General features: G+C 62.0%; 1 protein-coding gene across 1 annotated transcript in view; it reads right to left on the bottom strand.

Moving 5' to 3' along the window:
* The window catches only part of JAKMIP3 (Janus kinase and microtubule interacting protein 3), a 68,710-nt gene that overhangs the window by 9,261 nt on the left and 45,803 nt on the right, over positions 1-13,646 (bottom strand). The window contains exons 17-22 of the mRNA XM_029920662.1: positions 12,933-13,001; positions 12,770-12,847; positions 8,726-8,929; positions 7,257-7,322; positions 5,393-5,434; positions 3,824-4,798 (exon numbers count right to left, since the gene is read on the bottom strand). Coding sequence (XP_029776522.1) covers positions 4,640-4,798; positions 5,393-5,434; positions 7,257-7,322; positions 8,726-8,929; positions 12,770-12,847; positions 12,933-13,001 — 618 coding nt within the window. The 3' untranslated portion in view covers positions 3,824-4,639. The remainder of the gene's footprint in view (positions 1-3,823; positions 4,799-5,392; positions 5,435-7,256; positions 7,323-8,725; positions 8,930-12,769; positions 12,848-12,932; positions 13,002-13,646) is intronic.

Raw genomic sequence — 13,646 nt, 5'->3', positions numbered from 1 at the left:
ACACAGCAGAGAGGGCCCTCCACCGGCTGGGGGGGCTCACACCACACAGCAGAGAGGGCCCTCCACCCGCTGGGGGGGCTCACACCACACAGCAGAGAGGGCCCTCACCCGGCTGGGGGCCTCACACCACACAGCAGAGAGGGCCCCAACATGGCTGTTCAGGGTAGGGGGGCTGCTCACTGGCAGCTGTAAATCTGGGTCTGCTGACAGCTAATGTCACACACATCAAGCCTGGGAACCCACAGCTGGGTGGGCGCGGTCCCTGGAAACCCGGCGCCAGCCCAGGGACCAGCAAGTGACACACTGTCCCCCCGACTCCTGGTGTGTAGTGACTCGGAGCTGGGGAGGACACTCCAGCCAGGACAGGGCTGAGCCAGACAAGCACAGGGATTTTAACCAAAAGAGGGTGGGAAGAAACAGGGGATTGACCACCACGGGCAAAACACGTGCTTTGACCCAGACCGTTCCCCATGTGCAAAAGTGGACCTGGAACCAGGCCTGGATATAAATGTCAGACATCAAGCCACAAGATTCTAGAAGGAAACACAGGACCAAACACTTGTGACTTTGAATAAGGCAATTTAGTGACAGGTGGAGAGAACGGGGCTGGGGGTGGTGAGTGCAGAGGGCGCCAGCGGGAGTTTCAGGGCGGCCGGCACTGCCCTATGCCGGGGTTGTGGCCGGCACACTCAGCCCAGACATCTGTACAGACAGCGACCTCTGCTGGGTGTAAATGAAGCAACCCACTCTGTGGAGAAGCCCAAATGGAGCCCCAGCGGTGAAGAACGGACTGCATGACGCGTGGACAGCGCGGGCGCACGGGAAGAGGTGGGAAAGAAAAGAGCGAAGCGATGAGGGAAAACAGCACCGTGCGCGCAGGGTGAGCCCAGACGGAGCTGTGCACACAGGCACCCTCACTGGTCTGTGTCTCACGGCTGCACAGGTTAGCGACTCTGCAGCTGCTCCGTGAGTACTCTGGGGCTGAGCAAGTGAGTCCACAGAGTGTAGACAGCGAGAGGCGCAGAAAGGAGTTACATGTAATGGCGGGGGGGGGGGGCTGGGGTGGATCTTCAATTGTTAACCTAGAATTGGAGGCATCATCATGAACTCATGGCTTCATAACAGGTGATAGGTGACTGATGATACATACGTAGAAAAATGGATAAATAGATGATACAGAGAGACAGGTAACAGATGGATAGTTACATAGGCAGACGGATGGACAGATGGACGAATGGGCAGATAGATGATAGATAAGCACACAGACAGATGGACGGATGGATGGATAGACAGATGGACAGACTGACGGACAAGACAGACAGGCGCATAGACATACATTCATGCACGACAGATAGTACACAAGTGGCAGGTACGTGCGGAAATAAACAGGCGTGTGCACGTGCACTGTCCTTCCAAGTCTGGGGACAATGTGACCCCCGCCCAGGGGCAAGAGCACACCCAGCCCCAGAGACGTTGGTCCCTGGACACTGCCAGGAGGAAGGGCCTCCGGCGGGGACTCTAAAAGTGGCCTGGGGCATCCCGTGGGGGCAGAGTAAGGATGTGCTGGAGCAGCACATGGGACCCGTCAATAGGACACGGGAGCCACCTGAGGGAGCGCTTCTGTCCGGACAGAAGATAATCAGGCGCCGGACTGTAGCCCCAGGATAAATACCCCGGCGAGACCACCGCACAAGTAAGGGAACAACGGGAAGGAAACAGCGGGAGCAGGCGCGGGGATGCCGGGGCAGCACCACGGGGTCCAGGGCAGCACCGTGGCGCCCAGGGCTGCCGAAGTCCGTGCCCAGAAGCTTCCGGAAAAATGGCACCCTTTCGGTCTCAGGTGCTCTCCCCAGTGCGCTCACCAGGCATGAGCAACACGTTTTCAGTGCAGAGCCCGGAAGGTGTCAGCCCCCGGTGACAAAGGTTAACGTCACCCAGGAGAAGACGTATGGGCGTCATCTCACTGAGCTGAGCAAACTCACGGTGACACTGTGGCCCCAGCCCCTCGGGCTGTCCCCGGCCGTCAGGGGCCACCTCTCACGGGACATCAGGAATTGGACCTAATGTTCCTACCTGCTGTGACAGCCCGGCCTGGGGTCACCATTTCATACATTTTCCCACTTTGACTAGCATTCCAGAACTCTCTCCCTGATGCCCAGGCGGCCGGGAGTCTGGGCGACTGGGTGGAGAGGAGGCACGCTTCTCTCCGGGTTCTGTGTCTGCACACCTTTAGGAGCGTGTCCCCTGCCTCCACCCCCCGCCAGCCCCGAGCTGAGCCAGCCCCTGGGCTGTGAGCACCCTGGAGCTCCGCCCAGGCCCTGGAGGTCACTGAGGACAGCTGTGTCTGCCCAGTACCTGCTCTCCCGTCCCGACCCTCCCCACCGGGACCTGCTCACAGCCCTGGGGGCACCGAGTGTCCTTCCAAAGCCTGGGGGGTCCACCCTGCCCCCAACACGGTAGGGCAGGCCACAGAGCCACTGGCTGGCTGACGCTGCAGGGAAGGACGTGGGTGGGGCACTTCCAGGGCCCCCGGCAGCGTGTCACACACGTGTTCACCGGCACTTCACGATGGGTGACTTTTAAAGCCAGGCGGTGACTGGGGACTCACTGAGCAATCAGAGCTCAGGGTGGCGCTCGGCAGGTTCCTGAGCACCAGGTGTTTGGCCGCGGGGCTTCTGCACAGGCCTCAGCGGCGGCCCGAGCCCCAGGCTCCCAGGGTGCACGCTTGGATTGGAGCTCCTGCACGCCCTCGGGGCGCCCCTGGGACCAGGACTGGGACTGGCCGGGCTCCTGCTCCGGTCCAGAACAAGCCTGAGAGTGACCTTCCGCGGCTGTGTGCGCCCGGGGTCCTCTGGGGCCCCACACACGCCATTATGTGCCCCTTTGAAGGAACACGCACCAGACGTGCTCCATGAGAGAAGAGAGGTGTTGCTGGTCCCCCTTCTGAATGAGCAGGTGGTGGCCTCACGTGCTCCCCTCCCTACACATGGCTGCACGTCCTGGGGAACCCCCTTCGGCCCCGCCGTCTGAAGAGCAGGCGCCCCAATGGGGAAGGGGCTCACCGAGCGGCCACGGCGCGGCCACACCACACTCCACGGCAGCTCAGCACGGAAGGCCCCACATAAGCAGCCTCGCTTAGGAAACTCCCCTGGGGACTGAGGGCTCGGCGGGGGAGCCTCTGCCTGGGCCAGAGGACTGCCTCCTAGCCTGACTGGGGGTGTGGCACGGGGGGTTGGGGGGACAGCCAGGGAGGGGGGCCAAGAGGCCCTGACCCCTGAGCTCAGCCAAGCTCATGACGGTTCGAAGGGAAGGGGAGCCTTGGGGGCCGGTGCTCAGGAGGAGCTGGGCGAGAGGGACTGCTCTGCAGGGCCAAGTAGGACGCTTTCCTTCACTGGAGCTTCTGGCAGCAGGAAGGTGGGGTGGGCAGGGCTGGCCCGCAGACCCTGTGGGGCCGGAGCACATCTGGACAGTCCTTCGCTGCCGGGAGATGAAGCGGCGCTGGCCCACACCTGGGCGCATGGGGGGCATGTCCTGGGTCTGGGCAAGGAGGCCCCCCAGGGGTCAGCACATGGGGATGCCCCTCAAGGAGCAGACTCTTGTCTGGGGTTGGGGGTGGAAAATGAGCCTCCCCTCCCTGTCCCCACTGACCTGGACAGATGCCCAGGGCCCCCATAGCAGGGCAGGTCCCAGCAAACTGAAGCCACATCCTGGCTGGGACCACTGGACCAAGCAGAGGGAGGCAGGGCAGGGCCCGCGAGGGCCCCACGCAGTGAGGGGTGGGGAATGGGGAGCACGGTCTCCAGGGACGAATGGCCGCACTTACCTGCTCACCACACGGGCCCTGGGCTCCCTTCTCGTATCTGCAGGGGCACAGGCGCGTGGCTGCCCTCGCCGGGCACTGCCTTGAGGGCGGCGCCTGGGGGTCTGCACCTGCAGCTCCGGCCGCGCTCAGCCCGTGGCCTCAGGGCCGGGGTGCACTGGGCACTCAGGGCCTCCGCAGTCTGGGGCTCTGTGTTCCGGGAGAGCCAGGCCCCCTTTCCAGTGAGTCCAGGCCCTGTCTTGTCCCGCCTCCCACGACCACGCTCCTCAGTCTCCCTCTGGTCGGTCCCACTCGCTCCTCTGTGAGGCTCCTGGCGGCTCGGAGGCTGGGGGCTCACAGCACGGGTGAGACAGCCACGGGTGACAGCGTCATCAAATCAGGCAGGGATGCGTCGCCAGCAGGTGCTCAGGACCCCAGTGAGCGAGTCCTCCTAGGCCACCCAAAGTGGCCCGGGAAGCCATCCTCGGAACATCCCTCAGGACCCGGCTGGGCCTCCCTGAATGAAGGTCACCTCTGTGGTCACAGGCTTCATTGCATCACTTTGTGGGGTGCCTGTGTCCGTTCATCTGAGATGTGTGCCGTGTGATTAAGGGGTCACGAATGGGAGCATGGGGCTCTGGATGCTTCTGCACAGAAGCAGCTCTCTGCACCTGCTCAGCAGGGAACTCGCGCACCCTTCACACCGGGATGCGGAGGCTGCCTCCCCGGGAGGGACCCCAGGGTCCAGCAGCAAGACCAGGAGTCCTCCAGGGGAGCCCCAGTCAGAAAACTAGTTCTAATTCTGGCTCACAGAGCGGACGTTTGCCCGCTCAGAGGTGCTCAAAGGGCCCCCTGCTCCCTCCTCCTCGTCGGGCCGGGGTCCACAGAGACCAGATCCTCTCGGGTCTTCAGGGACGAGACAGGGCGTCTTGTGTGGCCGCCCGGGCACCTGCTGGGCTCTGGTCCAGCTGGAGGAAAGGGGTCCGGCTCCTCTGGGGGCTGGAAGGGAACAGCAGGACGCACGTCAGGGAGGCTTCTCTGGGGAGGGAGGGGCTGCCAGGGTCAGGATGCCGCTGCCCCAGGGAGCCTCTGGGGACGGCCTCAGAAGGGCGGGGCATGACCGAGCAGGATGGCAGGCCTTGCATGTGGCCCTGGTCTAAAACCACAATAATGACACCACAGCCAAGCATGACTGTTCACGTCCCTGGAGGAGACCCTTGTGTCCCAGAAGCCTGGGCCAAGTGCCCCGGGGTCACCCATGCTTGTCCTCGGCACTGCAGGAAAGGGACACGAAACACGAGACAGCGTGCTCTGGGCACTGCTTCCTGCTGGTGCGACAGGCGGGGCTTGGAGCCCACCAGGCAATGTGCATGCAGCCTCTCTGGTGTGAGGACCCCTCACTCTCCCTCCCGCTCAGGACAGGCCCATGCCCTTGAGCCCTCTGGTGTCCAGAGCCCTGAATCCCGGCCCGGAGCAGGGCCCGGGCTCTCGAGGCTGCCAGGATGCTGTGGGGGCAGCTAGAGGGTGGGGCCCTGCTGGCCCCCGGTGCTCGTGGGCCCCTCGCCGGACGCTAGCCGCCGATGCAGTACTCACCGCGTCAGGGGGCCCAGGCGAGCTATGACCACAGAATGAAAGCTAAGGAGAAAAATAAGAACAAAAATAGAAACTGAAAAGGAACGGGGAAGGGCAGAGACATGGAAGGAAAGAGAGAGAAAAAGAGTTTGTAGACATCTGGCAGGAAAGGACGGTGATCACACACAGAACAAGACGTGCTGCCAAGGGCACAGGAGCAGACCCCGCTGGGGTCCCGCGTGTGCGGCTGGTGCTGGGAGGGGCCACAGTGACAGCGTGTCCCCACACGGCTCCCCACACAGGGCCTCCACCGCCCCCCGCTCTTCCTTCTCCGTGGAGCTGAAGCAGGGCCCCCCGCTGGCTGACACTGAGGAGGGGGTCTTGTGGAAAGTCACTCCAAGGGCCAGGCAAACCCAGCACCCTGACAAGACTCTGGTCCCACTGGAATCGGTAAAGGACCAACTACCTAGAAGGTGTCTCACCAGGGCCGCACTGGGGCTGGGGGTGGGGACACCAGACACGAGAGAAGGTCTAGGGAGGCATGACTACTGGACATCCAGAGTCTCAAGGGCCACATGAGAGGAGCTCACACCCAGTGCTTAACATCCACGTAGTCAACACACAAATGCGCTCACGGTCACACGCGAGGGGAAACAGCGTGTGTTCTGGAAGAAAGGCTGTGTGCTGTGAGGCCAGAGCCCTGAGAACAGCACCCCTGTGCCTCCGGGTCCCGGGGAAGCTTCCCCGCCTGCCAGTGTCCGAGAGGCAGCAGACCCTGTCCACTGGGCACCTGCCTGCTTCCCGCCCTGCCCGGTGCCCGAGGCCGCTCACGGGTGCTCCGGGGTGCTGGCCAAGCAGGGCTGCCGAATTACCATGACGGCTGCTGGGCAGATGGCAGTAAAGTGCCCAGGGAACGGGCAGGTGTCAGTGCAGAGGAGCTGGGGTGGGCGGGGTGGGGTGGGCCGCCACTGGGAGGGGTCACACTTCCCTGGGCCGCCTGGCCTGTGCTGGCTCTTCCTCAGGCAGTGGCTGAGGACGTGCAGTCCACGGGGCTCCCGAGCAAGCGCCAGCCTCCCACTTTCCCCAGAAGGGACAAGGCAGAGAGATGGACCCACGGGCCACCTCACTCAGCGCTCAGTGGGGAGCGGGCCATCTGGGGGAGATCACCCCACAGGCAGGACCGACTGCAAGAACCGAACGTCAGTGTGAGCACAGAGACACCAAAGCATCCCTGACTCACAGGAAAAGAACCAGGCCGAAGTAAGCGAGGCCCAGGCAGAGGCAGGGCTCCCTCCAGGAGCGCTCCAGACACCTTGATTTGGGGACCACAAGTCATGTCACCAAGAATTGACAGAGCACCTGTGACCCTACGCCTAGCAGGGGCAGGGGTCCAGGCAAAGAGCCAGGGTGCTGCCCCAGGGCCCCAGGCTGCGTGGCCCCAAACCTTCTGCACAGCAGCACCTGACATTTTGAGCCTGGAAGCAAAAGGCACGATGGACCGGAAACAAGAGACTGCGATTGGACGGGTGACCTGCTTCCGAGAGAAAATCTGGTCCTGCAGGAACTTGACTTTTAGAGCCACACTTGGAAAACAGGGAGGAATCCTTCCTCAGCACAGCCACTCCGCTCCAAGGACCCTAGGTCGCTGGCCCCCCTCCCACTGCTACAGCTGGGGACAATGAGTCTGCACGCAGCACAGCCCCTCCAAGGTGGCGCCACGGGTCACTGCACAGGGGCGTTCCCAGAGCCGGGGGCCCTGGCCTCTGCCCTGCAGCCTCTCCCTGTCCAACCCCACCTCCACCCTCGGAGCACACACTAAGGCCAGCGTGTAGCCCTCTGTGCTCCCGGTGAACAGAGCAAGCCCCCAAAACTCCATTTATTTTACCTTTTCCTCCAGTTCCTTTATTTGCCTCTTCTGACCTTCTATTCTCTCTTCTAACTCTTTAATTCTCTGCAATGTTAAAAAGACGAAAATCTTCAGTAATTAGAGTATGTACTTGGGAAACCAAGTACTTGGAAAAACCCTTTCGAGGTTTGCACTCCTTTACGGCAAAGGGCCGGGAGCCTGTCTGTCCTCTGTCCGTGGACTGCTTGGAGGCCATGGCTGGGCAGAGGAGCAGCCTTGCTCACCTCAGTTTCCCTTTCGGACACGGCCTTTCTTAGTTGGCTGCTCTGCTCCAACATCGCCCCCACACCTCCAGATGGTCCATAGTAATGCTAGAAGCCCAAGGACTCGGTTCACGCCCTTCCCAAATGCCACCACAGCAGCACCAAGAGCCGCCACAAGGCCACAAAGCCAGTCCCAGGGGGACTCTCCTCCACAAGGTGACACTGTGCTTGAAGCCCCGGCCCTTACTGTGGTATACCAGGCCGACTGGATGCAAATTTGCGTGTCCTGTCTGGACCCCAATGCCATGCCTGGACCCTGACCCTGCAAGCAGCGAGCTCTGCCCACAGCCTGTCTGATGGACAAGAGGGGCCCTCAGGTAATGGCCACACTGACCACCCTGAATCCAGCAGCGACTGTCCTGGTGGCTGACTGATCCTCTGGTCAGACATCACCCACCAACATTCACAGAAAAGCCGCAGTTTGCTAATTTATCTAATTTTGCAGTTGAGCCTCTGAATACAGAACACACCCTTGAAGACCCCTTCTGGGCCCCAAGGGCACACACGGAAGCAGAGGCAAGTCTGTAACGCCCAGGTTCTCCAAGGTGCCAGGGCCCTGCACCTTCTGTTAGGAATGGACCAGCAGATTGGCCTGAGGTCCCAAAGTGCCCGAGGCTAGGAGAAGTCAGGGGCTGCTCCCCAGAGGACACCTTCACCACATCCTGACCATTGAAGGAGGAGTCATTATAGAGACCTCACAGTCAGGGGTCCTTGCCAGGAGAGGATGTGCCACCCACAGGGCCTGGTGGTGCAGCGCAGGTGACTGATATGAAGGGGCAGAGAGTCTGGCACAAGAGCCTGCCAGAGGAGGGTGTGGCCATAGGAGGGCGTGGCCGCTGGAGATGTGGCTATTGGGCAGCACACTGTGGAGGGCGTGGCCATGGGAGATCAGGGCTATTGGAGAGAGCACCCGTAGGGGGCGCAGCCATGGGAAAGTGTGGTCGTTGGAGTTATGGCTATTGGACAGCACACCGTGGTGGGCGTGGCCATGGGAAGGCGCGGCCATCAGAGCTGTGACTATTGGAGAGCACACCAAGGAGGGCGTGGCCATGGGAGGGCATGGCCACGGAAGGGCTGGCCTTTGGAGATGTGGCTATTGGAGAACACGCTGCAGGACGGCGTGGCCATGGGAAGGCAGCGCCCAGCCCCCTGCCTCAGGCACCCCACCGCCACCGGCAGGCGCACCTGCTGTGCCAGCTGCAGCAGCTCCATGCGCTCCCGCAGGATCTGGGCGTCCCGCTCGCGCAGCTCACTCATGACCTGGCGCTTCCACTGCTCCACGGCCACCTTGAGCTTCTCGCGCTCCTCCTCCGACAGAATCTCGGCCACCTTGGCCCCGGCCTCCTGCTGCAAGGCGTCGTAAAGCATGGCTTCCAGTTCCAGGATGTGCTGGGGGAGGGGAGGGGCTGACGTTAGTCTCAACTTCTTCTAAAAGGGCTGCCTGGGTCTGATGGGGGCCAGGGAACCCGGTGACCCCGGGGGGTTACAACGTCTCCAAGCCACCCCACACAGGGGACTGTTTCCCCTGGACTGGCCTAGATGACTTTCTGTAGAGAAGAAACACAATCCAGGAGCAACTCGTTCAGGCCCTTCGCAGTTTGCCTGTGCACTGAGGCTTCAGGGGCAGAATTCTTGGGTCATGCTAACATTTGGGAACACAGCTGAGCAAATATTTGAGACCAGTGGAGGATGACAGGCCCTAGGGGGTCGGGGGGAGCATGACGGAGGGAAGAACTCTTCCTTTGCTCATGGCCTTCATCAAACCCCTGGTTTATGAGCCCCGTTGAAGGAAGAAGGGCAGGGCTCACAGGGGGGTGTCTGATATAAGGACAGAATTTACACAAGTCCCTGACTTCTGGCTTCTCCGGGGCCAGGCCACTCTGTGGTCCTCAATGCCACCTGTGGTGTGGATCAGTCATGTCCCCAAGACGATACATTCAAGTCTTGACCCCCAGACCCTGTGAATGTGGCCTTATTTGGAAACAGGGTCTTGGCAGCTGTAATCAAGTTAGGATGAGGTCATATGGGACTGGGGGGGGGGGGACATCCGATGGCTCGTGTCCTTAGGAGAGGGGAGTTGGAGGCAGTCACAGAAGACATGAGGGAGAAGCCATGCGAAGACAGAGGCAGAGGCTGGGGGACCGCTGGAGCCCCCGGCAGCTGGAGGAGGCAGGAAGGAGCCTCCCCGAGAGCCTCAGAGGGAGCACGGCCCTGTGACACCTAGCTCTGAGTCTGGCCCCCCCGAGCTCTGCGAGAACACCCCTTCCCTCAGCTGCTCCCCGAGCTCCGCTCAGCCTGGAGGCCCTGTGCGCCCCTCCTGTGCCCACCTCCCAGCTTCCTCACCCACACTCAAGGTGACAGATCCCGAGAACGCCTGCACCCGTGGTGGCTGGCGTGCACCCCCGACCTGCTGATGACCCCAGCTCTGCAGAGCCCTCGGCGCCCACCCCTTCCGTGCGGCTGCCGCCCTCAGTAGCCCCAGGTCACGGGACAAGTGGGGACGGACAACTCGCACACGGTTCCATGGGGAGAGCTGGGGTCCGGATCCTGTGGGGACTCCAGAATCTAGTCCTCACCCTGCCCGGGGGGCCTCTAACAGGGAGCCCCTCAGCCCCCTGGTCCCCAAGCGTGTGTGCCACCCTGCCCCTCCGTGACCACGGCCCCCCAGCACGTGATGCCCACAGTTAGGGGCCTCAGCACTCACTGCAGAGCTCAGGGAAAGGACCCGCAATCCCACAGGCGACCCCCACCCCAGCCTGTGAGAGCAGAGCGAGCACCCAGGGAAGCAGAGAGGCCGGCCGGCTGAGTGGAGCCCGGCCGGGGACGCCCAGGCCAGGGCTGAGGGAGCCTGGCCAGGGCTGCAGGCGGGGCGGGCGGGGACACGGAGACCAGGAAAGCGCCGCGTGGGGCATGGGGTGTGGGGCTCAGCCCTCTGCCACCTTCCAGAACTCCAGTGCGACACCCAGAAACCACCACGAACCAATGCAAAATGGTCTCTTTGCCATAACTCAGCAGCCATAATCCATTCCTTTTTATAAACACCTAAGGATATACCAGTCTGATCTGGAATCCTCCTCGAGCTCTTTCCTCGGGAAATTTTCCTGCTGCAGTCTCTGGAAAAAAAAAATTCTTCGCCTACAAACCCCCTTCCCGTCAAAGCCATAGCGTCTTCAGAAATGAAGGGCTCGGTTTCTTCAGGCAAAGTGATGATGGAAAGTCCTTTCAGCTTAGTGGGCATTTTAGGAAATGAAGAACAAAACCCTCTGGACCTCACGTTTATTGCTCTTGACAGCCACAGAATGAACTGTCCCCAGCTGTCACAGCAGCTCACAATCCTCATGGCCACCACTTCTCAGAGCAAAAGAGCTTAGGCAGTAAAGATAATCGCAAGCATTGACAAAATAAATAAATGCAGCTGAGTGTGGGGCTTAGAATTAGCATCACAATGGCTTCACGCAAAGCTGGTAGCAAAAGGTGGGCAGTGACTTCCCAGCCCAGAGCCTGAGCCCTGGGCCCCTTGGAGCCGCCCCTGGGCCCCTTGGAGCCGCCCCTGGGCCCACCGCCTCCCCAGCAGGGCTGGCAACTTCCCCAGGGCAGTGTCACACAGCACGGACCCGCTGCGGCCCTGCGTCCACAGACAGAGCAGGGAGGGAGGGAAGCCTGGACAGGTACCCGCAGGCCTGCAGCACCCCCGGCACCCCAGGGCGATCTGTGCCGCCCTCCACAACGGGGCTCCATGAATGACCAGGAAGTGCAAGCGTGAATAGCAGGTGAAGAAAACAAGAGACAGTAAACGTGTGTCTTTCTGTTGGAACTGGAGGACGGGGAATCACAGGGAGGGACGGCCCCCACCCCAACCACATCTCACAGCGCTGCGGCCAGAGGCCACCTGCTCCCTGCTCTCTGACGTCACATCCACTGACCATCTTCTCTGCACTGACGTCACATGTAATAAACTCCTATTCCTGAGCTGTATCGTAAGTAACGCCCGGGGCCTTGGGACGAGCTGTCCCCTCCCTACATGTGTGTGGGACGTGCGACCAGAGCACAGGGAGCATCCTGGGGGGCGGGGGCGGGGGCGCTCAGCGCTGTCAGCTGCCCACAGGGAGATTCGTGGGGGGTTGACATGCTGCCCACGTGGCACCGTGGACCGGAAATAGTGATCTGGGCACATATTTCTGGGGGGGGCCCATCGGCCCCGGCTCTGCTCTGAGGCCACCTCCCTCTGCCTCCTCTGTGGCTGATCCCACAGGTGTCCCACAGCGACTGGATGCTAAGCGGGCCACTGTCCTCACCGTCGTCCCCCAGCAGAGCCTCCACCCTGACTTGAGGGGCCCTGATGGTGTCAAGAGAAACATCACCCTGCCAGCTTCCAGGCCGGGCAGCACCCGCAGGGGCCTCGGTGCTCTGCGCACAGTGACCTCACTCTCCTCACAATCCAGGGCCGGGAACTAATAACGCGTCTGTTTACCACACGACGCCCCTGGCCTTGGGCGTCGGCCAGCAGCACCGTCACCCCAGAGCCCTCGGCGACTCTCGGGCTGCCTCTCCTGGCCACTCGGCAGCTCTTCCTGAACTGGGGCCATGACATGTGCAGTCCTTAGGGACGCATCCAGCGGAGACAAAGGCACACGCTGGACATGCTGCCGCAAGGTGACAGACACCAGCAAGGACATGCCCGTGCCCGGTGGGCCTCCCACCTCTGGGGTGCCCTGGGGCGTCTCCTCTGTGCTCATCTGAGAGGCAGCAACGCTAGCCCTGATTTGGATTCACCCTCTTGAAACACAGGCCGCCTGAGGTTCAAACAAGATGCCTGGTTCTCAAACCCGAGTCAGCGAGGACTGGGCCCTGGTGACGGAGGTGCCCCCTCGGGCGCCTCAGCGGGACACCTGCTTCCCACGGGCACGAGGACGAGCAGAGGCGGGACACCCGCTTCTCGGAGCAGGCGCGCAAGCAGCCGTCCTCGGAGTCTGAGGTTCCTTAGCTCGTCAATGCCTCACTCCTCATGAATCCTACTTTTTCAACTTATTTTAAATACCCATCTGAGTTCTGCATTCACGGGGCAAAGCGCTGACGGGTAGCGGGGCATCCTCGGACCTCACTGACAGGGAGATATGCAGAGAGGGACCCCACGGTGGTCACACTGGACCCTGAGAGCCGCCACCTGACGTGTGAACAACCTTCCCCATTTCTCCCCCAAGCCTGCACCTGCCCCCGCGGAGCGCTTACCCTATGAGCCTGGTCCAGGGCCTGCTTCCTGTAGTCCAGCTCCTCGTCCAGGTAGCCCTTCTGCTTGCTGAACAGCTCCTGAAACACAAGAGGACCTGTGTCTCGGCCTCGGGCACCCGCCTGCTGACGTCGTGCTCAGACAGGAGGCCGGACGCCCACCAACCTTCTCACTTTCCAGGTCAACCATCTTTCGGTGCAGGGCCGACTCCGTCTCTTCGATCTGCTGGAGCCACTGGACACAAACCGAAAGAGCAGGTGACGGTGACCTTTCCGGTGGCCACACGGGCCCCAAAGCCATCCCACCTCCCCCCAGGCTTCACGGGCAGCCTAGGAGCAGGGGTTGGGGTGGCGCTGTGTGCTCCTGTGCTCCGCGTCCAGACACCCCCACTTCGCCTCCAGGAAGTCTGTCCCGCACTTCCCCGGGGCGGGGGGACAGGCATCAGCAGGACCTCGGATACACCAGAGAGCTCAGCGGGCGGGCGTCCTCCCCCAGGCCCATCCCCGGAGCCCTGCTTGCCGGGACCCTCTCCCCTTCCTGCTGAAGCCCCCCGAGTGGCGTGACAGCCTGCCCACCAGGCGGGCTCCGGTTGTGGGGTGGGTGCCCAGGGGGGTGGGCAGCGCCCAGAGGAGGGTCCTGGTGGGGTGAACAGAAGGCAAATGGAGCAGAGACCCGCAACATCGCCTGGTCTTGGGGAAGAAACTGAGGCAGAGTCGGCCTTGACACAGGCTGGCTGACGGGTGATGTGCACACACGTGTGCTGGGCGCTGTTTGACCCGTGCGCTGCCGGACCTCCGGGCAGACAGGATTCATGGGCTCTCCCCCCGACACCCCAGGAGCCCGTCCTCCAAGGGCAGCATCCTCTCTGAGCTGAGAGCA

This window comes from Suricata suricatta, chromosome 2 (assembly GCF_006229205.1).
Source record: "Suricata suricatta isolate VVHF042 chromosome 2, meerkat_22Aug2017_6uvM2_HiC, whole genome shotgun sequence".
Classification (NCBI taxonomy): domain Eukaryota; kingdom Metazoa; phylum Chordata; class Mammalia; order Carnivora; family Herpestidae; genus Suricata; species Suricata suricatta.
Note: the sequence above shows the minus strand (reverse complement) of the source record. Positions and strands in the feature narration are given on the sequence as shown.